This window comes from Rhinoraja longicauda, chromosome 3 (assembly GCF_053455715.1).
Source record: "Rhinoraja longicauda isolate Sanriku21f chromosome 3, sRhiLon1.1, whole genome shotgun sequence".
Classification (NCBI taxonomy): Eukaryota; Metazoa; Chordata; class Chondrichthyes; order Rajiformes; family Arhynchobatidae; genus Rhinoraja; species Rhinoraja longicauda.
Genome location: NC_135955.1, coordinates 90,225,337 through 90,252,076, shown reverse-complemented (window position 1 = coordinate 90,252,076; position 26,740 = coordinate 90,225,337). Strand labels below are relative to the sequence as shown.

Below are 26,740 nucleotides of genomic sequence, written 5' to 3'. Positions count from 1 at the left end.
CATTTCATTGCTGAATAAAGTAAAGTAAAGTCAATTTCATTGTTCAAGTAACTTGCTTCGGCAAGTGAGAATTTCATTGTTCCATTTTGGAACATATGGAAATAAAACACTCACCTTTTGACCCCCCTCTCCAAATTATATTAGAGCAAAGCTACTATAAACCTGCTCCCAATTTTCTGAAATTCTTGTAATTTCCAGGTTCAGAAGAAGGGAACAAGGTCTCGAAGATTGAAAAAAATCAAGATCCTTGATCGTAATGGCCAGCACCGCCATTCAATGTGATCGTGGCTGATCATCCACAATCAGTACCCCGTTCCTGCCCTCTCCCCATACCCCCTGACTCCACTATCATTATGAGCTCTATCTAACTCTCTCTTGAAAGCATCCAGAGAATTGGCCTCCACTGCCTTCTGAGGCAGAGAATTCCACAGATTTACAATTCTGAGCGGAAAAAAAAAATCCTCATCTCCGTTCTAAATGGCCTACCCCTAATTCTTAAACTGTGGCCCCTGGTTCTGGACTTTTGTTTCTACCTCCATATTATTTGCCCGGCAACTTAATTATTATGTCTTCATTTTACCGTTGATAAGTAGATTTGTTCTTAAAAAATCATTTTAAAGTTCACACACACACAATTTTTAGATTTATCTCTAAATTTTTAGATTTAGCTCTAAATCTAAAAATCTAAAAAATACTCCTGATGAATCCAACCAACTCTGCAATTAAGCATGGATGGATGGCAGATGTGAGAACTGAAGTAGATTTTCATCAGACTTACCGATTTGAACCTTTGCTCCATAGTTTTTGCTCACCATATCTAGGTAGATTTGATCTACTCTCTTTGAACACATCCAGTTCACCTGACGAGGCACATAAATGAACCTGGTGCAGCTAGAAAGATTCAAGCTTCCCTTCTTTGTGGAGTTTATTAAGGAAAGATAATTGACCTGAAAAGTTATTCATTTCTCTCTCCACAGATTCTGTCTGATCTCATAGAGTCATAGAGTCCTACAGCACAGAAAGAGGCCCTTCGGCCCATCGTGTCCGCGCCGCCCGTTACCAAACACAGTCTAATTTTAATCCCTGAATATTTTCAGCTTTATTCTACAGAGGCCCCTCGACGGATGATATTTCGACTTTACTATGGTGCAAAAGTGATACACATTCAGTAGAAACCGTACTTCGAATTTTGAATTTTGATCTTTTTCCCTGGCTAACGATATGCATTTTTGACTTACGATATTTTTGATTTACGATGGGTTTAAAGGAACGTAACCCCATTGTAAGTCGAGGAGCGCCTGTAGTTTAAATTTTACACCAGTGGTAACTCTTATCAATTCAAGCGAAAGAAAATGGTGACGGTTTTGTATATAGTTTTTAGTTTTTAGAGATACAGTGTGGAAACAGGCCATTTGGCCTACTCAGTCCGCACCAACCAGCGATCCCTGACACTAACACTATCCCACACACACTAGGGATAATTTATAATTCTGCTAAACCAATTAGCCTACAGACCTGTAAGCCTTTGGGGTGTGGGAGGAAACCGGAGCACCCGGAGAAAACCCACGCGGTCACAGGAAGAATGTACAAACTCGGTACAGACAAGCTCCCACAGCCAGGATCAAACCCGGGTCTCTGGTGCTGTAGAGCAGCAACTCTACCACTAATTCACATGTAAAATACAGGATAGCGGCACTAGTTATTTTTGCATCTGAAACACCCAAACAAAAATAAAAGTACACTATTAAATAATTAGAAAAATAGTGCAACTTGAAAATAAATTGTTGCTTTGTACATAGATTTATACAACATTTCTTCCATGCAGTGAAGTCACAATCAGTCTATTCAAGCCGTTTAAATATTACAGTGATAATGGGTGTTCTTATTTTAAAAGCTTCATCAAACATATCCTCCCTGAGCCTCGGGCATTAGTGTGTGAAAAAATGTAATAGAGCTTCTATTTGATCGCAAAGACATCAGATGCCTCACAAATTACTTTTGATCAAATCGCCATGATCTTCAAGCAGTTTGATGGTCTGTAATTACACCTCAGTATTCAAACTGGAAAGGCAGCTTCTGCCTTTCTTGAAAAACACACACATATATATATATATATATATATATATATATATGCATGAAACATAGAACACAAAAACAGAAACAGGCCTTTCAGCCCACAATGTTTGCGCTGTAAATTATACCAAATTAAACTAATCTCCTCTGCCTGCATATGATCCATACCTCTCCTTTCCCCCGCAAATCAATGTGCCTGTCTAAAAGCTTCTTAAATGCAACCATTGTATCTGCTTCCATCACCACCCCTTGGCAGCGCATTCCAGACACCCACTGTATTCTGCGTAAAAAGCTTTCCCCCGCACAACTCCTTTAAACTTTCCCCCTCTGACCTTAAAACTATGCCCTCCAGTCTTTGACATTTCTACCCCGGGAAAAAGCTTCCAACTGTGCACTCAATTGCGTGCTAACCGGTCAGTGACTGCAATCGAGCGCACAGCTACCTTACAAAGGGAATGTGTTTAGTGCAAGGTAAAATATTGTAAAGTCTGATTAAAGGTAGTCCGAGGGTCTCCAATGAGGTACAGTAGGTGGTAGTTCAGGACTACTCTCTAGGTGTTGATAGGAAGTTGTTGATAGTTGCCTGATAACACCTGGGAAGAAACTGTCCCTGAATCTGGAGGTGTGCGTTTTCACACTTAATAATAACACTTCTTTATCTCTTACCTCCTTCTGCGATTTCTCCGCCCATTTCCGTAGCAGCTCTCTACCCCACTGAGTCCTTTGCCAGCATTCCTCACTGTCAGCAACGCCATCAAATTTTAGTGCAATCTGCAAACTTACCAAGCAACTCATCTGCATTTACATTCAACTCCAAGTGATTTATATATTTTGAGTTTAGTTTATTGTCACGTGTACCGAGGTACAGTGAAAAGCTTTTGTTGCGTGCTAACCAGTCAGCGGAAAGACTGTACATGGTTACGATCGAGCCATTTACAGTGGCTTGATAAAGTGAATAACATTTAGAATTTAGAATGAAACCAGTTATGAGTTGGCATTGTCTGTTCATTGCAGTGATATCATTTAAGCCATCCAGTGATATCATTTTATTAAATGTCAGGGTTGACAGATACATTAGCAATTTGTTCCAAATAACTGGAACTTCTGAGATGTCAATGGAACTACTTTATTTGCCAAGGACAGATTTACACATCTACTCTCCAGATCTACACTTAAAGTAGATCAATTGCTCCAGGATAAAGCCTTTTCTTTGAGAAAGAGATATACAGTCAAATACAAAGTGCTGGTGGAACTTGGCAGATTAGGCAGCATCAGGAGAGGGATTGGATAGGCTTCGAGTCTTCAGTCTGAAGAAGGGTCCTGACCCAAAACATCACCTGTCCGTTCTCTTCCCAACTCCCCTGAGTTCCTCCAGCACTTTGTATTTTGCTCAAAATTCCAGTATCTGCAGTTTCTTGTGCATACAGTTAAATCTTCGACATTAAATGCCAGAACATGCCTTCAGGTATTTTTTTTCTCTTGCTTGTTTTCCTCCTAGGAAATCAGCACCGACTTTGCTGTGATAATAAAGAGCAAAGTTTGCGATACCAACATCAAGATATTTTCCATAGATGACTGATTAATTGCGAAATCTAAAACGTCCTATCCTTAGTTCCATTCCAATGAACTTTGGTTCAATAGTTGTTTTTTAAATCACCGAGCGATTAAATGTGGAAATACATGCATGGTCCTCAATTACATGGTGTTGTCCACCAGGTAACCACTAAACACAACAGGAATAAGTCAGACCTCATGTTTAGTTCAGTTTAGTTTATTGTCACATGTACCGAGGTACAGTGAAAAGCTTTTGTTGCGTGCTAACCAATCAGCAGAAAGACAATACATGATTACAATCAATCCATTTACAGTGTACAGATACATGTTAAGGGAATAATGTTTAGTGCAAGGTAAAGCCAGCAAAGTCCGGTCAAGGATAGTCAGAGGGTTATCAAAGAGGTAGATAGCTGTTCAGCACTGCTGTCTAGTTGTGGTAGGATGATTTAGTTGCCTGATAACAGCTGGGAAGAAACTGTCCCTGAATCTGGAGGTGTGCGTTTTCACACTTCTATATCTTTTGCCTGATGGGAGAGGGGAGAAGAGGGAGTGGCCAGGGTGCGACTCGTCCTTGATTGTGCTGCTGGCCTTGCCGAGGCAGCGCGAGGTATAAACGGAGTCAATGGAAGGGAGGTTGGTTTGTTTGTTGGTTTGGGCGGCACGGTAGCGCAGCGGTAGAGTTGCTGCTTTACAGCGAATGCAGCGCCAGAGACTCAGGTTCGATCCTGACTACGGGTGCTGCACTGTAAGGAGTTTGTACGTTCTCCCCGTGACCTGCGTGGGTTTTCTCCGAGATCTTCGGTTTCCTCCCACACTCCAAAGACGTACAGGTATGTAGGTTAATTGGCTGGGTAAATGTAAAAATTGTCCCTAGTGGGTGTAGGATAGTGTTAATGTACGGGGATCGCTGGGCGGCGCGGACTTGGTGGGCCGAAAAGGCCTGTTTCCGGCTGTATATATATGATATGATATGATATGATATGGACTGCGTCCACAATTCGCTGCAACTTCATGTGGTCTTGGATGGAGTTTTCAAATGCAAATGAATTTCCAATGAGATGATTACATCGTGCTTGCAGCCATCCTCGATGAGAAATTTAACCTACAAGTGTGAGGCACATGAGCTCATATTTCAATTACTGCACTTCTTTCATCTCTCGCCTCATGTTATCCTCTTTTTTTGTGTTTTTGTACACGATTTGGTATCAATTTACATTGTAACATATCCTTGTTTAGGCCAAATTGCCTCAGTAACAATGACACCACTGGAATTGGTTGGAGACAAATTGCTGCATTGCAAGGTTCCCAATAGTGTGTGCATAGAGCTAATCGGCTTCACCTTGGATCATAAAATGCTTGCTTCCACTCCTGCCTTGCGAAGTCAGGAGGTGGTTGATCCAGCCAATGGGGGAATGACAGAATATTCACAGTTGAAGCAGATCCTGATGGGATGGGCAGGTAGATTTGGATTTAGATTTAGAGATACAGCGTGGAAACAGGCCCTTCGGCCCACCGAGTCCGCGCCGCCCAGCGATCCCCGCACATTAACACTATCACCATTTAGAACTGAGATGAGGCAATTTAGAACTGAGATGAGGCCATTCAGAACTGAGATGAGGAAAAACTTTTTCAGTCAGAGAGTTGTGAATCTGTGGAATTCTCTGCCTCAGAAGGCAGTGGAGGCCAATTCTCTGAATGCATTCAAGAGAGAGTTAGATAGAGCTCTTAAGGATAGCGGAGTCAGGGGGTATGGGGAGAAGGCAGGAACGGGGTACTGATTGAGAATGATCAGCCATGATCACATTGAATGGCGGTGCTGGCTCGAAGGGCCGAATGGCCTCCTCCTGCACTTATACACACACTAGGGACAATTTCTTTTTTTTTTTAAATACATTTTACCCAGTCAATTAATCTACATACCTGTACGTCTTTGGAGTGTGGGAGGAAACCGAAGATCTCGGAGAAAACCCACGCAGGTCACGGGGAGAACATACAAACTCCGTACAGACGGCGCCCGTAGTCAGGATCGAACCCGAGTCTCTGGCGCTGCATTCGTTGTAAGGCAGCAACTCTACCGCTGCGCCACCGTGCCGCCCCTATATTTTGCATGCTGGTGCACTTCTTCCACAAGTCACACAGGACGGGTGTGCACCTGATGTGTGAACAAGGTTCTCAGTACCACCCACAATGCTTCTTCTCCATTTTAAGCAGTAATTTAGTTTACTTTAGAAATACAGCGTGGAAACAGGCCAATTCAGAAAATAAGGTCAGAGGTGAGGTTCCAGCTTGCTTATTTCTGAATGGTGATGAGTTGTGTCGGAAAATAACAGGTGCAGGTGCTGGTACAAATCGAAGGTATCACAAAAAGCTGGAGTAACTCAGCGGGTCAGGCAGCATCTCAGGAGAGAAGGCATTCCTTCTCTCCTGAGATGCTGCCTGGCCCGCTGAGTTACTCCAGCTTTTTGTGATACTCTGGATGACGATGAGCTCAGCTTAGAAAAGGCAGCATTGAAACAGGCCTGTTGGTCCACCGTATCGACACCAAGCATTGATCACCCATTCACACTAGTTCTGTGTTATCAAGTCAAGTCAAGTTTATTTGTCACATACACATACACGACGTGCAGTGAAATGAAAGTGGCAATGCCTGCGGATTGTGCACAAAAAAGAATTACAGTTACAGCATATAAATAAAGTTAATAAGTTACTATAGTGTAGACAAAAATCTATTCTCTGGAGTTATAAAAGCTGACTCCCAACACACAAGGAGCCATTTAACCTACAAACCAGCCCACCTTTAGGATGTGGGAGGAAACCAGAGCATCTGACATGGCACATGGAGAACGTGCTAACTCCACAGAGACAGCAGGCGAGGTCAGGATTGAACCCGGCCTCTAGCGCCTTGAGGCAGCCACTCGATCAGTTGTCCATGGGTCTGAGATATCCAGGAGGCAGTTTACTGTTGCGTTCCCAATGAGATTTTTTTTGTTTGTTTTGTGTTGGTTTATGATTGTGTGTGTTATTGCTTATTTTTATTGCTCTTATTGTTGGACTGTGGGTAACGGAATTTCGTCCAAAAGACTTGTTTTTTTTGGATGACAATAAAGGTTATTCTGATTCTGATTCTTCTGAGATCACGTTCAGTTTAGTTTAGTTTTAGACATACGGTGCGGAAACAGGCCCTTCAGCCTACCGAGTCCACGCCAATCAGCAATCAACCGTACACTGATTATATCCTACACACTCTGGGCAACTTACAGCAACCAATTAACCTATGAACCTGCATATCTTTGGGATGTGGGAGGAAACCGGAAAAAACTCACATGGTCACAGGGAGAACGTACAAACTCCGTACAGACAGCACCCGTAGTCAGGATCAAACCCGGGTCTTTGGCGCCGCGAGGCAGCAACTCGACCGCTGCTTCACCCTGCCAACATCTTTTCATTTTCTTTCGCCCGGTTGTTGCTTCCCATGGCAATCCTCAGAATAAAGAATTTCTGGAAATCCGTGCTTGACACGCGCAATGCAGCCGAACGCATGGCACTGGGGTCTCGGACTGGAGACGGTAGCTGGAAGAGAATACCAATATAGGTGCTCCCCGGCTTACGATGCTTCGACTTGCGATATTTTGACTTGATCACATTGAATGGCAGTGCTGGCTCGAAGGGCCAAATGGCCTACTCCTTCACCTATTGTCTATTGACTTTGCGATGGTGCAAACGGCAGCGACCCGTAGCAAGCCACAGCTCGCTTCCGGTCACGTGATCAGGTGTATTAAATGCATTTCAACGTACGATATATTTTCGGTTTGTGATGGGTTTCTCGGAACTAAACCCCATCGTAAGTTGAGGAGCACCTGTAGATATTTGCTTATCCATCCATTGGATGATGTATTCAAGAGAGAGAGATAGATAGAGCTCTTAGGGCTAACGGAATCAAGGGATATGGGGAGAAAGCAGGAACGGGGTACTGATTTTGGATGATCAGCCATGATCATATCGAATGGCGGTGCTGGCTCGAAGGGCCGAATGGCCTACTCCTGCACCTATTTTCTATGTTTTCATTCAATTTGGACGATAATTTTGTTTATTGTCACTTGTATCGAGGTACAGCAAAAAGCTTTTGTCGTGTGCTAACCAGTCAGCAGTTGTTGCAGAGATAGTTTTTTAGAGTGCTTTGTGTTGCCTGATGTAAAGAGGCCAGGTCGCAGAGGTTTATAGGAGGGTTGGAATCACTGCTGCCTGGCATGCCATGGGTTTTTTGCCAGAAATTTGGATCTGCAAGTACCACTTTCTTCAATTGGCCAAAAATTGTGCTGTCACATTAAAGGCAATGACTAGCAGATGCTCAATTACAGCACGTTACAGCTCAAAACAGCCCATTAAAAAAAACTACACAAGAGTTGCAAATACAATGAACTAAAAGCACCATTGTCAGGAAAATCCAAGCTATTGCCTGGTCATTAAGTACAGCACCATTGCTACAAGTTTCCAATTTTATGAACACTTGAAAAATACTTCACTCAATGCAAGTAATGTTTTGGAATACCCTGAGTTTTCATAAATTCATAAATACTAGAAGCAGAATCAGGGCATTTGGCCCAACAAATCTACACCGCCATTCAATCATGGCTGATCTATATATCTTTCCCTCACAACCCCATTCTTTTGTCTTCACCCCATAACCCCTGACACCCTTACTTTTCAAGAATCTATCAATCTCTGCCTCAATAATACACCCATTGATTTGGCCTCCACAGCCATCTGTGGCAATGAATTCCAGATAACCCCCCCCCCCCCCCCCCCCACCCTCCCCCCAACTAAATAAATTCCTCCTCTTCTCCTTTCTAATTCTTTTTCTAAGTCTTTTTAATTCTGAGGCGATGGCCTCTGGTCCTGGAGTCTCCCACTGGGGGAAACATTTTGAAAAGTACTATATAAATCCTCATCACTCTTTTCCTGATGCTTAATCCAAATCCCTATACGCTTCCCCAGGGAAGAGCAGCTCGTTCTAAGATGGCCAATTTCCTTTCCAATTTCCAGGCATTATGCCAATTGCATGCAGCCTAACTCTGCCCCATTGAGCAGCCCAGGTAATCACCATGGGACCTGTTTCGTCTTGGTAAAAACAAAACTCTGCACTTTCTTTAATGGATTGTCTGAGCTTTCAAATTGCAAAGAAACAGAGCCAGAGGCAAACAGGACAGCAATTTTTGCACAGGACAGGATTCCAGGAGAATAGCCGATAGGGGGGAAGATATAACATGCTCCCCGGCTTACGATGCTTCGACTTGTGATATTTCGACTTTGCGATGACAATAAACAATATACAATAGGTGCAGGAGTAGGCCATTCGGCCCCTCGAGCCAGCACCACCATTCAATGTGATCATGGCTGATCATTCTCAATCAGTACCCCGTTCCTGCCTTCTCCCCATACCCCCTGACTCCGCTATCCTTAAGAGCTCTATCTAGCTCTCTCTTGAATGCATTCAGAGAATTGGCCTCCACTGCCTTCTGAGGCAGAGAATTCCACAGATTTACGACGCTCTGACTGAAAAAGTTTTTCATCATCTCCGTTCTAAATGGCCTACCCCTTATTCTTAAACTGTGGCCCCTGGTTCTGGACTCCCCCAACATTGGGAACATGTTTCCTGCCTCTAACGTGTCCAACCCCTTAATAATCTTACACGTTTCGATAAGATCCCCTCTCATCCTTCTAAATTCCAGTGTATACAAGCCTAGCCGCTCCAGTCTTTCAACATAGGATGGTGCAAACGGCAGCGACCCGTCACGAGCCGCAGCTCGCTTCCTGCCACGTGATCAGGTGCACTAAATGCATTTCGACGTATGGTATTGTACGTATTGACTAATTCCATGGGACTTTTGTACATCCACATATTGTCGCCACTGATGTTCTCATTTCAATGCATTGCCTCCAAAAGAACAAAATAGTGGAGTGGGGAGTTCCAGCATCATCTTAGGTTCGTGGACTCCAGAGCAAGAATACCTCCAACCAAACCACAGGAATGCAACAAAGAACTCCGGTATTCCTGTCTAAATAAGGCCCGGGTCGACACCTCTTGATAAATACACTGGCATCAATTTTTAAAGATTTTTTTTTAAAAAAGAAAATGCTTTCTTTCATTTTGATCAGAAGTTCCACTCACAACTGAGTAACTCAAATGGTGCTTACTGTTTGGCCTCCTCTAGATGGCATAGATATTCGTACGCAATATTCTGATGCCTCTTCTCATCCATCTCCTCGGCCGAGAGTCTTTCATCGTCCACAATAGCTGCAGGAACAAAAGAAGAAACACGCAGGTTTATCATCTCGCAAGGGGAAGAAAGAAACGTGACATCAGTCAGGGGGTGTGGGGAGAGGGCAGGAGAATGGGGTTGGGAGGGAAAGATAGATCAGCCATGATTGAATGGTGGAGTAGACTTGAAGGGCCGAATGTCCTAATTCTGCTCCAGTACCTTATGAAGAAAAATTGCTCAGTGCTGTGCAAGATATGATTTCCACAATGCATCCTACTAGCATGTTTCCACCAGAATATTAAAGATGGCTCTAGAACCTCATGAAGTACCCCCTCTGTTCACTTACCTGTCGATTACTCATAGTCTCTGCACCATCCGCAAGTCAGAAATACAAAGAAACACTAACCATTCACCTAAATGTGTATAACTAAACCAACTCAGTAGAACGGCACGGTGGCGCAGCAGTAGAGTTGCTGCCTTACAACGTCAGAGACCCAGGTTTGATCTGACCACTGGTGCTGTCTGTATGGAGTTTGGACATTCTCCCTGTTATTGCGTGGGTTTCCTCCGGGTGCTCCGGTTTACTCCCACACTCCCACAAGTTTGTAGGTTAATTGGCTTTTGTAAAAATTGTCCCTAGTGTATGTAGGATAGCGTTAGTGTTTGGGGTGATCGCTGGTTGGCAGGGACTCGATGGGCTGAAGGGCTTGTTTCCACGCTGTATTTCTAAAGTCTAAAACTCGATAAAATACCATTTGAATAACTACTAGCAACAGTGCACTCCATATCAATCCCCAAAACAACATGATACTCTAATGGTTGCAGTGAACAGTAAGAGGATGGATTGCACCTGACAAAATATCTCCATACCACAAATTTCTTCAGAAGGGTCTTGACCTGAAACATCACCAACTCCTTCTCCCCAGAGATGCTGCCCGAACCGCTGAGTTACACCAGCATTTTGTGTTTATCTTTGGTGTAAACCAGCATCTGCAGTTCCTTCCTACACATTCCTTCTTAAACTTGCCAGGTTTTGTCCTGGCCTCACCTCTCTTTGCCAGCTTGCTTCCCCGCCTCCCTATCCCCCCCCCCCCCCCTCCTCCCCCCCCCCTCCCCCCCCCCCCCCCTCCCCTCCCTCCCCCCCCCCCCTCCCTCCCCCCCGCTTCATTCAATCCGAAGAAGGGTCACAACTCAATATGTGTGTCATCTGTCCATTTCCCTCCACAGATGCTGCCTGATTTGCCAAGGGCCTCCAGCACTCATGTTTTTTTTTTATTACATAAGAAAATGGGTGATTTAATTAAATTGTTCAATATATTATGAGAAACCAATTTTGGAATCTAGGAATTTGGGGAGCAAACCTTGAAGTATTAGATAGGCCTTTCCAGAGTTCAATTACTCCCACACACAGGGAACAGAACTTTGGATCTCTTTCACAACCAGTAAATGAGTCCAGGCTAATTGTTAACCGTAAGTCTACAATAGAAGACAGGGTAGGCATTTGCAGCTTGGGCACAGATAGGGTTATTGAATGACTGGACAACTCGATAAGTCTAAATGGTTTAATAGGTTTTCAAGCACACATGCAATGTGAATGTTTGTCACAGATAATGCAGAGGACAGGCAAATCAAGGCAATTTTAGCAAAGAACCCCAAACAAAAGGGAGACTGGAAGCTACACAATACAAGCAGCACAGTGGCGCAGTGCAGGAGTTGCTGCCTCACAGCGCCGGAGACCAGCGGTTCGATCCTGACGTCAGGTGCTGTCTGCACGGTGTTTGTACGTACTCCCTGTGACTGCGTGGGTTTTCTCCGGGAGCTCCAGTTTCCATCCACACTCACAGGTTTATAGGCTAATTGGCTTGGCAAAATTGTAACCTGACCCGAGTCCGGGTGGGATAGTGTTAATCGCTGATCGCCGCGGACTCGATGGGCCGAAGGGCCTGTTTCCGCGCTGCATCTCTAAACTAAACTATATATGCCTCAAAAGCTGGAGTGAATACAGAATAATTCAAATAAACATTTGGAGTGGATTTTATAACAATGCCAACTGGGACATAGAACTGTGAAAAGGTGAGCCAAAAATCTGGGACGAAGGCTGGGAGAGATCGATTGGCACCCAATAACCCAAGTTAATTTGCTAGGAACACTAGCACAAACGGGGGGGGGGGCTGAAGAAGGATTCTGACCCAAAACGTCACCCATTCCTTTTCTCCAGAGAGGCTGCCTGGCCCGCTGAGTTACTCCAGCAAGTGGGTGTAGGGGGACAGTGGGGGTGGGGGGGGGAGGGGGAGAGTGTGGGTGGGGGGAGGAGGGGAGGGAGGGGGAGGGGGCAGTGGGGGTGGGGGGAACAGTGGGGGTGGGGGGAAGGGGGACATTGGGGGACAGGAGAGAGTGGGGGTGGGGAGGAGGGGAGAGTGGGGGTGGGGAGGGAGGTGGGGGTCAGGAGAGGGGGGTGGGGAGGAGGGGAGGGACAAGTGGGGTGGGTAGGGGGGATGGAGTGGGTCAGTGGGGGGAGGAGGGGGGGATAAGGGGGATTGAGTGGGGGGGGTTGAGGGTGCTAGACCAATACAGGAGAGGCTTTGAGTCCAGTGCTCACTCAGTGACGACACCCTTTCCCCTTCCCTGTTCCCCCTCTATGAGGAATGGGCCCAACGGGTGCACTTGGTCGAGTTTTTATTAAAAGCAACATTAAGGCAAAGCCCCGATTTTAATAAGGGAAATTTTTAAAGTGCAATTATTTCTTTAAACAATCAGCATCTGGCTAGGGAGGTGTGCGCTGTGCGGATAGATTAAGTTGCTAAACACTTTAACTCCCCCTCCCATTCCCACACTGACCTTTCTGTCCTGGGCCTACTCCACTGTCAGAGTGAGGCCCAGCACAAATTGGAGGAACAGTACCTCATATTTCGCTTGGACAGCTTACACCCCAGCAGTATGAACATTGACATCTCTAACAAGTAACTTTGCTGACCCTCTTTCTCCATCCCAACCCCACCGCAGTTCTCTGACTAGTTTGACTGTCCTCCTGATTAAATTTTACTCAGTCACCCTCCCCTAGCTAACAATGATCTATTCTACATTTTCCGTAATCTTCGTCCCCTTCCATCTCTCGTTTTCACACCTTGCCCTTCCATATCTCTGTGTCTCCCTCTCCCTTGACTCTCAGTCTAAAGAAGGGTCTCAACCCAAAACGTCACCCATTCCTTCTATCCAAAGTTACTCTAGTATTTTGTTTCTATCTTTGGTGTAAACCAGCATCAACAGTCCCTTCCTGCACAAGAGTAATCTACTACTGCTCATTCTTACATTAATATATTTTTTTAAATCAAAGACCAACTTGCATTGATTGGTATTGGGAGACTAAACACTTCAGAGGATTTAACCATATACAAAAAAAATTCAAGTCAAGTTTATGGACACAAAAAGCTGGAGTAACTCAGTGGATCGGGCAGCATCTCTGGGGCAAAGGAATAGGTGACGTTTCGGGTCGAGACCCTTTCTTCAGACCGAGAGTCAGAGGAGGAGGAAACTAAAGATCAAGTCAAGTTGAGTTTATTGTCGAATGTACATGGCAAGGTTCAGGTACAATGAAAACCTTGCTTACAGCAGCATTATAGGCCCATAGAAAAACACACAAAAAAAATAGATTATGCTTAAACTACCTATAAAATTCGCATGGTATAAGAAAATTAAAAAGACTGCAGAAAAACAAGACAATAACGATTTTTTTAGTCCCAAGTATAATGTAAGGATGAAAATTGAATTACATAATTCAGAAGGATGGTTAGAGAAAGGAGATTTGGCACTAATTGGCTCATTCAGTTTGAACCACATTGCAGCTAGTGCACAAGGGAATAGTTTCTTCAAACTCAAGGCCATTTTTCATCTACTCCTCTAAGGGACAGTTTCACATTCACCTGACTGTTGCTGTGATTTCCCAGGTTCCACATTACTTCCTCCCCAGACCCCAACCCCACATTAGAGCAATGTATTAATTCACCTAACTTTTCAAATGCCATAGTTCCCACATTACCAGCAATGTGATTCAGTAATCAACCAAGATGATGCCTATGAATCCTGCAAGAACACAAAGTAAGTCAGTGGGTCAGGCAGCATCTCTGGAGAACATGGATAGGTGACATTTTGGATCAAGACCCTTCTTCAGTCCATTTCATTTAAGTATATGTGACCTCCTTGTTAAGGTGAATGCATTTCTAGAAGTCTGCGGATATTGTGGTTTTCCATAACCTGGAACCCTATTGCCATAACCCAAGTGAAAGTGATTGAATCCCATAACCTGGGTGGAAATGTCCTGCTGCAGGATGCTCTTCTTAGAACAGCAATAATGAGTACCATAGCGGCAGGTTCACGACAGAGGACCACTTAAAAGATTGCCCTGTCAGTTTCCAAAGCAAATCTCTTGTACGTTCTCCCCGCGGCCTGAATGGGTTTTCTCTGGGATCTCCGGTTTCCTCCCACACTCCAAAGATGTCCAGGTTTGTAGGTTAATTGGCTTTGGTAAAATTGTGAATTGTCCCTAGCGTGTGTGGGATAATGCTAGTGTGCGGTGATCGATGGTCAGCACGGACTCGGTGGGCCGAAGGGCCTGATTCTGCGTTGCATCTCTAAACTAAACTAAATCTTCCAGCCTTCAGTCTGCATGGTGACGTGTGCTTTTAAACACCTATCAAAGGGATACCTGTAGGTCAAGTAGTTTAATGATATATATCACTAAAAATAACAGTAGCTGTTTAGGTTTCATAACTTTAAGCTCCTGCTTCAGAAATAGAGGGTAAATAATATAGAAATATCTTGGGGGGAAAAAAAACTGCCAGATGGCAAAATAATCTTTTTATCTACACGTGTAGACAAAAAAAAATATTTAAATATATATTAGCTCTTACATTTTGGACTATTTTATCACACTACATAAATGCCTCCAGAGTGAATTTTATTCCGTATCTTGGATTTCAAAATATCCAAGATTCTTGGATAATGATTTGCAAATTCTTAAAAGGCATATTTCCATAACCCAAAAGGCCATTACATGCGAGTCATCTGCACATAGAGGTGACTCAAATAGAAAAGTATTTTATTGACTGTGAATCACTTTAAGAAACATGCTCAATAAATTGAATTGAATTGGATTAAATAAATTTTATTGGCCAAGGAGTTTGCCTTGGTGATTTGCTCGCAAGTAACAACACAACATCCAGTAAACAATTAAGAATAAAACATTATAGTTTAAACATGTGAATAAAATAAAATACAAGAGCAAAAGGAGGCTACAGACTTTTGGTTATTGAGTAGAGCTACTGCTCATGGAAAAAAAAACAGTTTTTATGTCTGGCTGTGGTGGCTTTGGCAGACCGGAGTCGCCTTCCAGAGGGAAGTGCTTCAAAGAGTTTGTGGCTTTTGTTACTGAAATATTTTTGGCAAGTCTTGGTCGGGTTTGAGATCATAACTGGCATAAAATTAACACAAGCTTTGTATTGTTTGTAATAAAATATTCCGTCTCAAGAGCTTAAGCGTCTAAAAACAACAGTAAATAAATTATAGCGTTTGACATCTGCAAGAAATTCTACTCTGCACTGAGATTTGAAATGGCAAAGTGTGGACGTAACACTCAATGAAGATTCATTGAGTGCACGGCCCAACTTAAAACATCAACCCTGCTAGTGCACACCGCCTCTATAACAGGGTGGATGATTTAACATCACATGGTCAAAAAATGTCCATGATCTCATTGTCAACGGGGAACTGACTATTTCAAGTTTTGACTCTGAGGAAGGAGAGGCTGAAAGGAAACGGAGGTGGGCTACAGACCGAAGAGATTACATCACTACCGCTGATGACGGCAGAAAGACTGCGGTATCAAACTAAAATCAGCTTGAGTGGAGCCAAACAGCAACAGGCAACAGGAGTGGGAGCTATCTACTGGCCTCTGAAAAGTAGAGCAAAGTACAAATAAAGAATTAGAGCTGCTTGTAACGGAAGTAATAAATTAATCTACGATTGATCCACGTGGAGGCTGAACAAACTGCAGAGAAGGTTTACCAGAATGATGCCTGGGTTAGAGGGTGTTGGCTACAGGGCTGGGTCGGACAGACTAGGATTGTGTTCTCTAGATCGCCGGAGGTTAACGGGAGACTAGTATATTTAATCATGAGACACACAAATAGGGGAGACAGACTTTTCCCAAGACGGAAAAATCAAATACTAGAGGCCATAGGTTTAAGGTGCGAGGGGCAAAGTTTAAAGGGGACTAGACCAAGTGGACCCGTTGGGCCCAAACCTCTCCTGCATTGGTGCAGCACCCTCTCCTCCCCTCCTCCCTCCTCCTCCCCACCCCCATCCTCCCCCCTCTCTCCCCCCCCCACCTCCACCCCTCCTCCCCATCCCCCCTCCTCCCCCATCATCCCCCACCTCCATCCCCCTCCCTCCCTAGGAGATAGATTTAAACTTTAAAATGTGAATAACTTTAAAAATATAACACCAATTGCAATGAAACTTCTTCCATTGGCACCAAAGGAATGGCAGTGAGTAAGGTGGGCCTAAAATTGTCGCGCTATCGTGTACCGTTTTGGCTGTAGTTCAGGCACAAAGAAACAATCAAACGAAAGTTTTAGTATATAGATGTGCAGGGTAACTCTTTAAAAAAATATTTGTTATTACACAGAGGGTGGGAAGTGGCTGGAACGAGCTGCCAACAGTGGTTGTGGAGGCACATGTGATAGTGACTAGTCAGTGACTTTTGGACAGGCATATGGATATGCAGGGAATGGATGGATATGGGTTATGCGTACACAGATAAGAGCTGGTAATGGCATTATGTTCGGCACAGACGTTGTGGGCCAATTAGCCTGTTCATGCACTGTACCATTCTTTGTTCTGGTATAGCGCTAACAATGTAGAGGATACCTTACTGGAACATGCAAGAGATTGATAGACACAAAATGCTGGAGTAACTCAGCGGTTCAGGCAGCATCTCTGGACGGAAGGAATGGGTGACGTTTCAGGTCAAGACCCTTCATCAGTCTCCACCATTCCTTTTCTCCAGAGATGCTGCCTGTCCCGCTGAGTTACTCCAGCATTTTGTGTCTATCTTCGGCATAAACCAGCATCTGCAGTTCCTTCCTACACATGTTGGAGGATGATTTCTGGAATAGTAGGTTGAGGAACCAACTAGAGGTCAGGCCATCTTAAGTGACCAATGCGAAAGTTCTAATTTATAATCTCACTGTATTACGGGCCATCAGAAAAAGTAACCAAATTTCATATTAAACTCAAACATATTGCAGTCCATCTGGCATTTTCTATTGCAACAAAGGAAACCATGAAGGTTTGAGAGACATTTGGATGGGCTACATTTAAAGGAGAAGACAATTAAAAACCAGGAACTACCATTTTAGTTTAGTTTATTAGATACAGCGCGGAAATAGGCCCTTCAGCCCACTGCGTCCGCACCGACCAGCGATCCCCGCACATTAACACTATCCTACACACACTGGGGACTTTTTACATTTATACCAAGCCAATTAACCTACAAACCTATATCTAACCTAAACCTATCTATAACCTATAGACAATAGACAATAGGTGCAGGAGGAGGCCATTCGGCCCTTCAAGCCAGCACCGCCATTCAATGTGATCATGGCTAATCATTCTCAATCAGTACCCCGTTCCTGCCTTCTCCCCATACCCCCTGACTCCGTTATCCTTAAGAGTTCTATCTAGCTCTCTCTTGAATGCATTCAGAGAATTGGCTTCCACTGCCTTCCGAGGTCTTTGGAGTGTTGGAAGAAACCAAAGATCTTGGAGAAAACCCTCGCAGGTCAAGGGGAGAATGTACAAAGTCCATACAGACAGCACCGGTAGTCCGGATCGAACCCGGCTCTCTGGTGCTGTAAGGCAGTAGCTCTACCTCCACGCCACCCTATTTTAAAAGTCTTATAAAAAATTCTCAAGGCAAATTGACAACAGGAAAAGAATTGTCAATATGCCTTGAGAAATCATTTTAGATATTTTAGATATTAGAACAAATATTGGATTAAAGGGAAAAAGTAAAGATAGTATTAAATCTAAGGAAAACATTGCCAGAAAAAGCAGCAAGTCTGAGAATTGGGTGCACTACAGAATTCAGCAATGAATGGCCAAGAAATTGATAGAAGAAATATAAAATGAATTAGTCACCAAGAAACAAAAACAAATTGTAAGATTTTGGACATGATGTGGGCAAATGCAAGACCTTTACAGTCAGATCCAGGAGAATCATAGTGGGAATAAGGAATACCACCCAGTGTTGGATGTTTAATGGGCAAGGATGAGTCAGAGTACAGCATGGCGCAGCGGTAGAGTTGCTGCCTTGCAGCGCCAGAGACCTGGGTTTGATCCTGACGACAGGTGCTGTCTGTACGGAGTTTGTACATTCTCCCCGTGACCTGCGTGGGTTTTCTCCGAGATCTTCGTTTTCCTTCCATACTCTAAAGACGTACAGGGTTCTAGGCTAGTTAGCATGGTATAAATGTAAATTTGTCCCAAGTGTATGTGTAGCATAGTGTCAGTGTGTGGGGATCGCTGGTCGGTGCGGACGCAGTGGGCCGAAGGGCCATCTCTAAACTAAACTGCATCTCTTAACTAAACTACAGAAGCGATTGATAATCTGATTGTTGTTCTGGCACCGGTCGATCTTGCTCTCAACTTTAGCAAGACCAAGGAGTTGATTGCTGATTCCAGGAAGGAAAAGCTGTGGATCTACGACCTGTCTTCATCAACGGAACAGCAGTGAAAGAATCAACCGCTTCAAGTTCCTGCATATCTCCGAAGATCTTCCCTGCATTTATGAAAGCAAAATTATGTTTGTCTAATCTACTGAAGATCTTGGAAGATATATCTAGAATACGAGTGCAATTGGGTGTTCAGTAGGCTATCGATATGATCATTAAAATATGAAAGTAGGCTATTTGACCTTGCTCCATCAGATTTAGGTTTATTGCCGTCATGTGTAACGAGGTACAACAAAAAGTTTTATTCTGAATGCTATCCAATCAGATACGATACATAAATAGAGCAAAGGGGAAGACACAGAGTGCAGAATATATTCTCAGCATCGTAGTGACTTTTAGATGGGATACAGCGTGGAAACAGGCCCTTTGGCCCATCGAGTCCACGCCAACCAGTGATTACCCCGTACACAAGCACTAGCACACTAGGAAAACTTTACAATTTTTTCCAAAGACAATCAACTTACAAACCTGTACGTCTTTGGAGTGTGGGAGGAGACCGGAGCACCTGGAAAAAACCCAGGGGGTCACCGGGAGAATGTACAAACTCAGTACAGACAGCAGCCGTAGTCAGGATCGAACCAGGGTGTCTGATGCTGCAAGACAGCAACTCTATCGCTGCACCACTGTGCCACCCGGCATCAGTTCCTTCGAAAATGTCCAATGTCAGCAGTGGGGTAGAGGTAATGCATGATATGATCACTGGTGATCCTATATGTCCCACATTCCCACTCTCAACCCATTCATGTTTCTTTTCTAGAAAGAGCTCTCCTCCTTAAAATAAATATTCAGCAACTCTGCATCTGTAACAGAGAGTTCCATTGGTTCACCAGCCTCTGAGTGAAGAAATGTTTCCTCATCTCAGTCCTAAATATCTTGCCCCATAACTAAAGATCATGACCCTACCTACCCGAACCAAGAGAAAACATCCTTCCCACATCCAGTCTGTGTCGCCGAGTTAGAATGCCTTGTTTCAATGAGACCAACCCTTATCCTTCTGGACTCCAGCAAATTTAATTGACAGCAATACATAGTCATCCAAAACTCACTTATTTCAGTCCAACCAGGAATTAGTCTGTGTAGGAAAGCACAACAGGTGCTAGTTTAAATCGAAGGTAGACACAAAATGCTGGAGTAACTCAGCGGGACAGGCAGCATCTCTGGAGAGAAGGAATGGGCGACCTTTCGGGTCGAGATCCTTCATCAGACCGGGTCTGTGAAACCTGTGTCTTGTGAACCTTAATTACACTCCCATTTCAACTGAATCATTTTGTGTCGTAAGGAGATCAAAGTGCACAAAATGCTCTGCTTACAGTCTCACTAATGCCAACATTACTACCCACTATTGTATAGTAAGTCATCCCTGTTTCTATACTGCAAAAGTTCTTACAATGAAAGCCAGCATACCATTTGACTTCATAACTGTTTGGTGGCCCTGCAAGTTTGCCTTCAGTGACAGGTGTATATGGATACCTAGGTCCCTTTATACATCTCCATTTACACTGACTTTGTCTTTCCAACCAAAGTGGATGACTTCAGATTGCATTGCAAGTACCATTATAAGCACCAATTCAACTTGAAGCCTGTTTGCATCTCCACATAGCTCACACCCCCATTCACTTTCATGTCATTAGCAAGTTTAGAAGTATTACATTCTGTTTTGTGTTCCAAGTCATCGATACAGATTGCAAACAGCAGGGACCCGAACACAAATCCTCATATCTGTCTGCCATCCAAAGTAAATCCCATTTATTTCAACACGCTGCCTGATAATCAATTTTCGCTCCATTCAGTATATTACCTCCAATCCAATGTGCCATAAATTTACACAATTTAACCTGTTGCAAAACTTTACCAAAAGGTCTTCTGAAAAATCAGACTACAGCATGTCGATTGCATCCCCCTTTGGGCAGCACAGTGGCACAGCGGTAGAGTTGCTACCTTACAGCACCATAGAGCAGAGTTCGATCCTGACTATGGGTACTATCTGTGCGGAGTCTTTACGTTCTCCCTGTGACCACTTGGGTTTTCTCCGGGTGTTCTGCTTTCCTCCCACATTCCAAAGACGTGCAAGTCAGTAAGTGAATTGGCTTCTGTAAATTGCCCCTCGTGTGTGGGATAGAATCTGGAATGATTGCAGAATGAAAGGTGACAAATGTAACCCTACTACTACGAAAGGTGGACCAAACAAATCCATAGCAAGGAGGACAAGTGAGAATTAAGTTCCATTCTCAATACCCTAACTGATGAAGGCCAACATACCAACAGCAGCTTTATCCACCCTGCCTACGCCTGGCACCACTTTCTAGGACCTATGTATTTGTACTCCTGGGTCCCAGTGTTCTCTAACACTCCTCAGAATGCCTTCTGTTCATTGTGACAGTTCTAACTTGGTTAACTTACTAAAATGCAACACCACACAATTATTTGAATTAAACACCATTTGCCATTCCTGTGGCACACACACAGTCTTGCTGTAATCCTTGATAGCCTTTTTCATCGTCAACCATTGTCACCTATTTCATAGCAACATAGAAAATAGGTGCAGGAGGAGGCCATTTGGCCCTTCGAGCCAGCACCGCCATTCATTGTGATCGTGGCTGATCATCCACAATCAGTAACCCGTGCCTGCCTTCTCCCCACATCCCTTGATTCCGGTACCCCCTAGAGCTCTATCCAACTCTCTTTTAAATTCATCCAGTGAATTGGCCTCCACTGCCTTCTGTGGCAGAGAATTCCACAAATTCACAACTCTCTGGGTGAAAAAGTTTTTTCTCACCTCAGTTTTAAATGGCCTCCCCTTTATTCTTAGACTGTGGCCCCTGGTTGTGGACTCCCCCAACATTGGGAACATTTTTCCTGCATCTAGCTCGTCCAGTCCTTCCACTGTCACCTGCAAACCTACTGACCATACCTTGCACATTCTCATCCAAATCGTTGATGTAGATGACAACAGAAATGGGACCAAGGCACGGTGGCACAGCGGTAGAGTTGCTGCCTTACAGCGAATAGAGCGCCGGAGACTCAGGTTCGATCCTGTCTACGGGCGCCGTCTGTACGGAGTTTGTACGTTCTCCCCGTGAACTGCGTGGGTTTTCTCCGAGATCTTCGGTTTCCTCCCACACTCCAAAGACGTACAGGTATGCAGGTTAATTGACTGGGTAAATGTTTTTTTTAAATTGTCCCTAGTGTGTGTAGGATAGTGTTAATGTGCAGGGATCGTTGGGCGGCACGGACTCGGTGGGCCTGTTTCCGCGCTGCATCTCTAAATCTAAATCTAAAAAAATCTAGACCCAAGGCACACTGATGTCACAGGTCTCCAGTCCATAAAACAACCTTTCACCATTACCCTCTGCTTCCTGACCTTACCACTTCCTCAGTTGCCTGGCAACAATAAAATTAAAATAATACAACAATCTATTGATATAAAAGTGATAACATGAAACTTATAACAGAGTGATGGATTTATGGGACACTGTTTCATAAATCTGTTGGATTTGCACTGAGGGTAGCACAGTGGTGCAGTGGTATAGTTGCTGCCTTACAGTGCCAGAGACCCAGGTTCGTTCCTCACTATGGGTGCTGTCTGTATGGAACTTGAACGTTCTCCCCGTGACCTGTGTGTGGGTCTTCTCCGAGGGTCACCCACCCATTCCTTCGCTCCAGAGATGTCGCCTGTCCCGCTGAGTTACCCCACCATTTTGTGTCTATCAGATGGAATATTTTGCGGACATTTCTGAGGTCGTCCACTTTTAGAGGAAAAAGTCGATAAGATGGAACAATTTTTATAAAACAGCGAAAATTTGAAAGCTGATGGAAGAAGGGAATAGATATCCTTTTACATGAATAGTGGAGGGTTACTGATACAGATACAACAAGCAATCGGGAAGGCAAATGGTACACTGCAAGAGGATTTGAACAGAAGAACAGAAATGTCTTGCTGTAATAAAGCAGGATCCGGGTTGAAGCACATCTAGAATATTGTGTAATCTGGTCCCTCTACCCAAATAAAGGATATTCTTTACAAAGGATAGCGAGCATTTATCAGACTGCTTCAGAGAATGGTGGGCTAGGTAGACTGGGCCCTTACTCATGAAAATACAAGAAGTAATGAGAAGTATAGGTCTTAGGGCTAACGGAATCAAGGGCTATGGGGAGAAAGCCGGAACGGGGCTACTGGTTTTGGATGATCAGCCATGATCATGTTGAATGGCAGTGCTGGCTCGAAGGGCCAAATGGCCTACTCCTGCACCCATTTTCTATGTTTCTATGATATGGGGAGAAAGCAGGAACAAGGGGTACTGATTTTGGATGATCAGCCATGATCGTGTTGAATGGCGGTGCTGGCTCGAAGGTCCGAATGGCCTACTTTCTATGTTTCTAAGTGATCTTATTGAAATGCACAAAATTATTGCAAGTTTTGACAGGACAGCCGCAGAGATGCCCATTCCTTTAGCTGGATGTTCAGATCTAGGGGTTGAAATCTCAAACTAAGGGCTCATTTACTCAGCACCATTTCCTTCACCTGTGGGTGAAGCTTTGGAATCGTCTATCCTGGGGTGCAGCAGAGGTAAGGTTGCCGAGTATATTGAAAAAATTCTAAACATATTAAGGGAATAAGGGATTTGCCAAGGTTAAATGATACAAAGGTAAAAGGGCAGCCATGATTTTAATGAATGGCTGATCTGGCATAAGGGACCAAATGGCTGGTCTGTGATTCTATTTCTCCAGTTCTTTTGTAAAGTTATTACTAAATTTGCATTTATACGTTTTTTACGTAATGCTTTCCAAATCGTAATATGCTGTGTAAAAATAATTCAAAAACCCGTTTAGTTCTCTTTGTTGAATCATGGTTACAATAGACAATAGACAATAAACAATAGGTGCAGGAGTAGGCCATTCAGCCCTTCGAGCCAGCACCGCCATTCAATGCGATCATGGCTGATCACTCTCAATCAGTACCCCGTTCCTGCCTTCTCCCCATACCCCCTCACTCCGCTATCCTTAAGAGCTCTATCCAGCTCTCTTGAAAGCATCCAACGAACTGGCCCCCACTGCCTTCTGAGGCAGAGTATTCCACACCTTCACCACTCTCTGACTGAAAAAGTTCTTCCTCATCTCCGTTCTAAATGGCCTACCCCTTATTCTTAAACTGTGGCCCCTTGTTCTGGACTCCCCCAACATTGGGAACATATTTCCTGCCTCTAATGTGTCCAATCCCCTAATTATCTTATATGTTTCAATAAGATCCCCCCTCATCCTTCTAAATTCCAGTGTATACCAGCCTAATTGCTCCAGCCTTTCAACATACGACAGTCCCGCCATTCCGGGAATTAACCTAGTGAACCTACGCTGCACGCCCTCAATAGCAAGAATATCCTTCCTCAAATTTGGAGACCAAAACTGCACACAGTACTCCAGGTGCGGTCTCACCAGGGCCTGGTACAACTGTAGAAGAACCTCTTTGCTCCTATACTCAACTCCTCTTGTTATGGCCAACATTCCATTGGCTTTCTTCACTGCCTGCTGTACCTGCATGCTTCCTTTCAGTGACTGATGCACTAGGACACCCAGATCTCGTTGAACATCCCCTCTTCCTAACTTGACACCATTCAGATAATAATCTGCCTTTCTATTCTTACTTCCAAAGTGAATAACCTCACATACCAATTTTTGCCTGCTAATGGAATTAAGTTTTGTTTCATTATTTTTAAAGAAGGCTTCTGATTATTTTGTACGTGCTTTGACTCCAGCAGTTGTACAGCAAGATACTTAATACCGAAACAGATTGAGCCAGCCCAGGAAAATAAAGAATTGGCCTTCGTTCAAAGAAAAGTTGAAAGAGTGTGGGAACGTCAATAATGATGGGGGACGTGTATGTACAGGTTACATGTCGAGAACGAAATGGAGATGGTGAGAACAAGAAAGCCACGGGAGCAAGTTTCGGGAAGAGCATGGGAGAAGTCAGATGTGGACAGATGAGAAGACTGGACCAAAAAGAGTCTCATTGTCTGTAACTCGTTTTCACCTAGCCCACAGCTAACAATGGCCTGTTTCCTTGATCATCGTTACTTCTTTGCATATCTTTCATTCTTTAGTTCTATGTCTCTCCATAATCACCATCTAGATCTCTCGTTTCCCTTTCCCCTGACTCTCAGTCTGAAGAAGGGTCTCGACCCGAAACTTCAGCTATTCCTTTTCTCCAGAGACGCTGCCTGACCCGCTGAGTTACTCCAGCTCTTTGGGTCTATCTTCGGTTTAAAGCAGCATCTACAGTTCCTTCCTATACAACAAATAACACAGTTGAGTCAGGCTCTGCAGCAATCCCTCCCCTCCCCCACATTAACTACCTAGGTTCCTACGTGATAAGTGCACTTATCTAGTTAAACTGCAAATGAAACTTGCCGGAAGCTGCCATAAGTCAAATACACTTTTTTTTTTAACATCTGCTCGTTTCTACACAGCTCTTGACGGCAGTTTTAAGAATGTTTAAAGCACATGATTACAGATGAGGAAAATCATTATGAATCAAATTACCCGTTTAAAAAAAAATCTTAGCCCATAATCATGGAGTATCTGAAATGTAATATTTAATCCTCTAAATACAATCCATTAAGGCGGAACTATGAATCTGAAGTCAGAGCCAAAGTAAACAAGACCCACCCCAGGGAAGGTCAGCATACTTGCACCAAATCTAACACATGGGAAGGAGTAAAGAGCCGACACCAGACTTGAAAGTAGTTTCTTTCTTTTCACTGCATTTCCCTCTGAATCCATGGCATACCATCTACTTCTTGAAAATGAATCCCAAAGAACCTTTCACCTTCGCTCACCTTTCACCTTGGCCTACATGACCTCCCGGTTGCCAAACACTTTAACTCCCCTTCCCCTTCCCATACTGACCTTTCTTAGTGGAGTCAGGGGGTATGAGGAGAAGGCAGGAACGGGGTACTGATTGAGAATGATCAGCCACAATCACATTGAATGGCGGTGCTGGCTCGAAGGGTCGAATGGCCTCCTCCTGCACCTATTGTCTATTGTCTTCTGTCCATTGTCAGAGAGAGGCCAAATGCAAATTGGAGGAACAGCACCCCATATTTTGCTTGGGCAGTTTACAACCCAATGGTATGAATATTAATATCTCCAACTTCAAGTAACCCTTGCATCCCCTCTCCCTCCGTCTGTCCCCCACCCAACGCGTACTAGTTTCACTGTCGTTCTGTTGAATTTCATTGTCAGTTTTACTCGTGATCACCTAGCCCACAGCCTGCAGTTGAACATTGTGGGCTCCACCTTTCCTTGATCATTTGTATTTTTTTGCTTGTCCTTCGTTCATTTGTTCCACATCTGTCTATATCACCGTCTATATCTCTCGTTACCCTTTCCCCTGACTCTCAGTCTGAAGAAGGGTCTTGACCCGAAACGTCAGCTATTCCTTTTCTCCAGACACGTTGCTTGTCCCGCTGAGTTACTCCAGCTTTTTGTGTCCACCTTCAGTTCAAACCAGCACCTGCAGTTCCTTGCCACACATTCTACACAATGTTTCAGTCGAGAAAACGTACTGGGCATGTACTGACAGCACAATAAATACAGTATCTCCCCACCGACTGTGATCTCACATTCAGCACGCTTCCAGACAGGGTCGATATAATTGTAGGAAGGAACTGCAGACGCTAGTTTAAACCGAAGATAGACACAAAATGCTGGAGTAACTCAGCGGGACAGGCAGCATCTCTTCGAGATCCCGAAACGTCACCCATTCCTTCTCTCCAGAGATGCTGCCTGTCCCGCTGAGTTACTCCAGCATTTTGCGTCTACCTATCTTCGATATAATTGTAGTCTTCCATTTCCGTAGATAAAGGCTGAAATGTTATAAGCTGACCACTGATATAACCGAAACCCCAAATAATGCACATAATCCGGGAAATATTTGTTTCAAGCCATATTTAAATTCTTTTTGCAATCAAATTTTACACGTTCAATATTTCTAGCAAGGTTTTAATTGAATAGACGTGCGTGTGATACCCTGATAAAAGCCAACTCCCCAGATCCGTAACATGGGCCTGT

At 44.0% G+C, this 26,740-nt stretch overlaps 1 protein-coding gene across 1 annotated transcript in view; it reads right to left on the bottom strand.

Annotated features, from left to right (window-relative positions):
• Positions 1-26,740, bottom strand: part of iqgap2 (IQ motif containing GTPase activating protein 2) — a 336,236-nt gene that overhangs the window by 293,661 nt on the left and 15,835 nt on the right. The window contains exon 2 of the mRNA XM_078396643.1: positions 9,823-9,922. Within this exon, the coding sequence (XP_078252769.1) occupies positions 9,823-9,922 (100 nt within the window). The remainder of the gene's footprint in view (positions 1-9,822; positions 9,923-26,740) is intronic.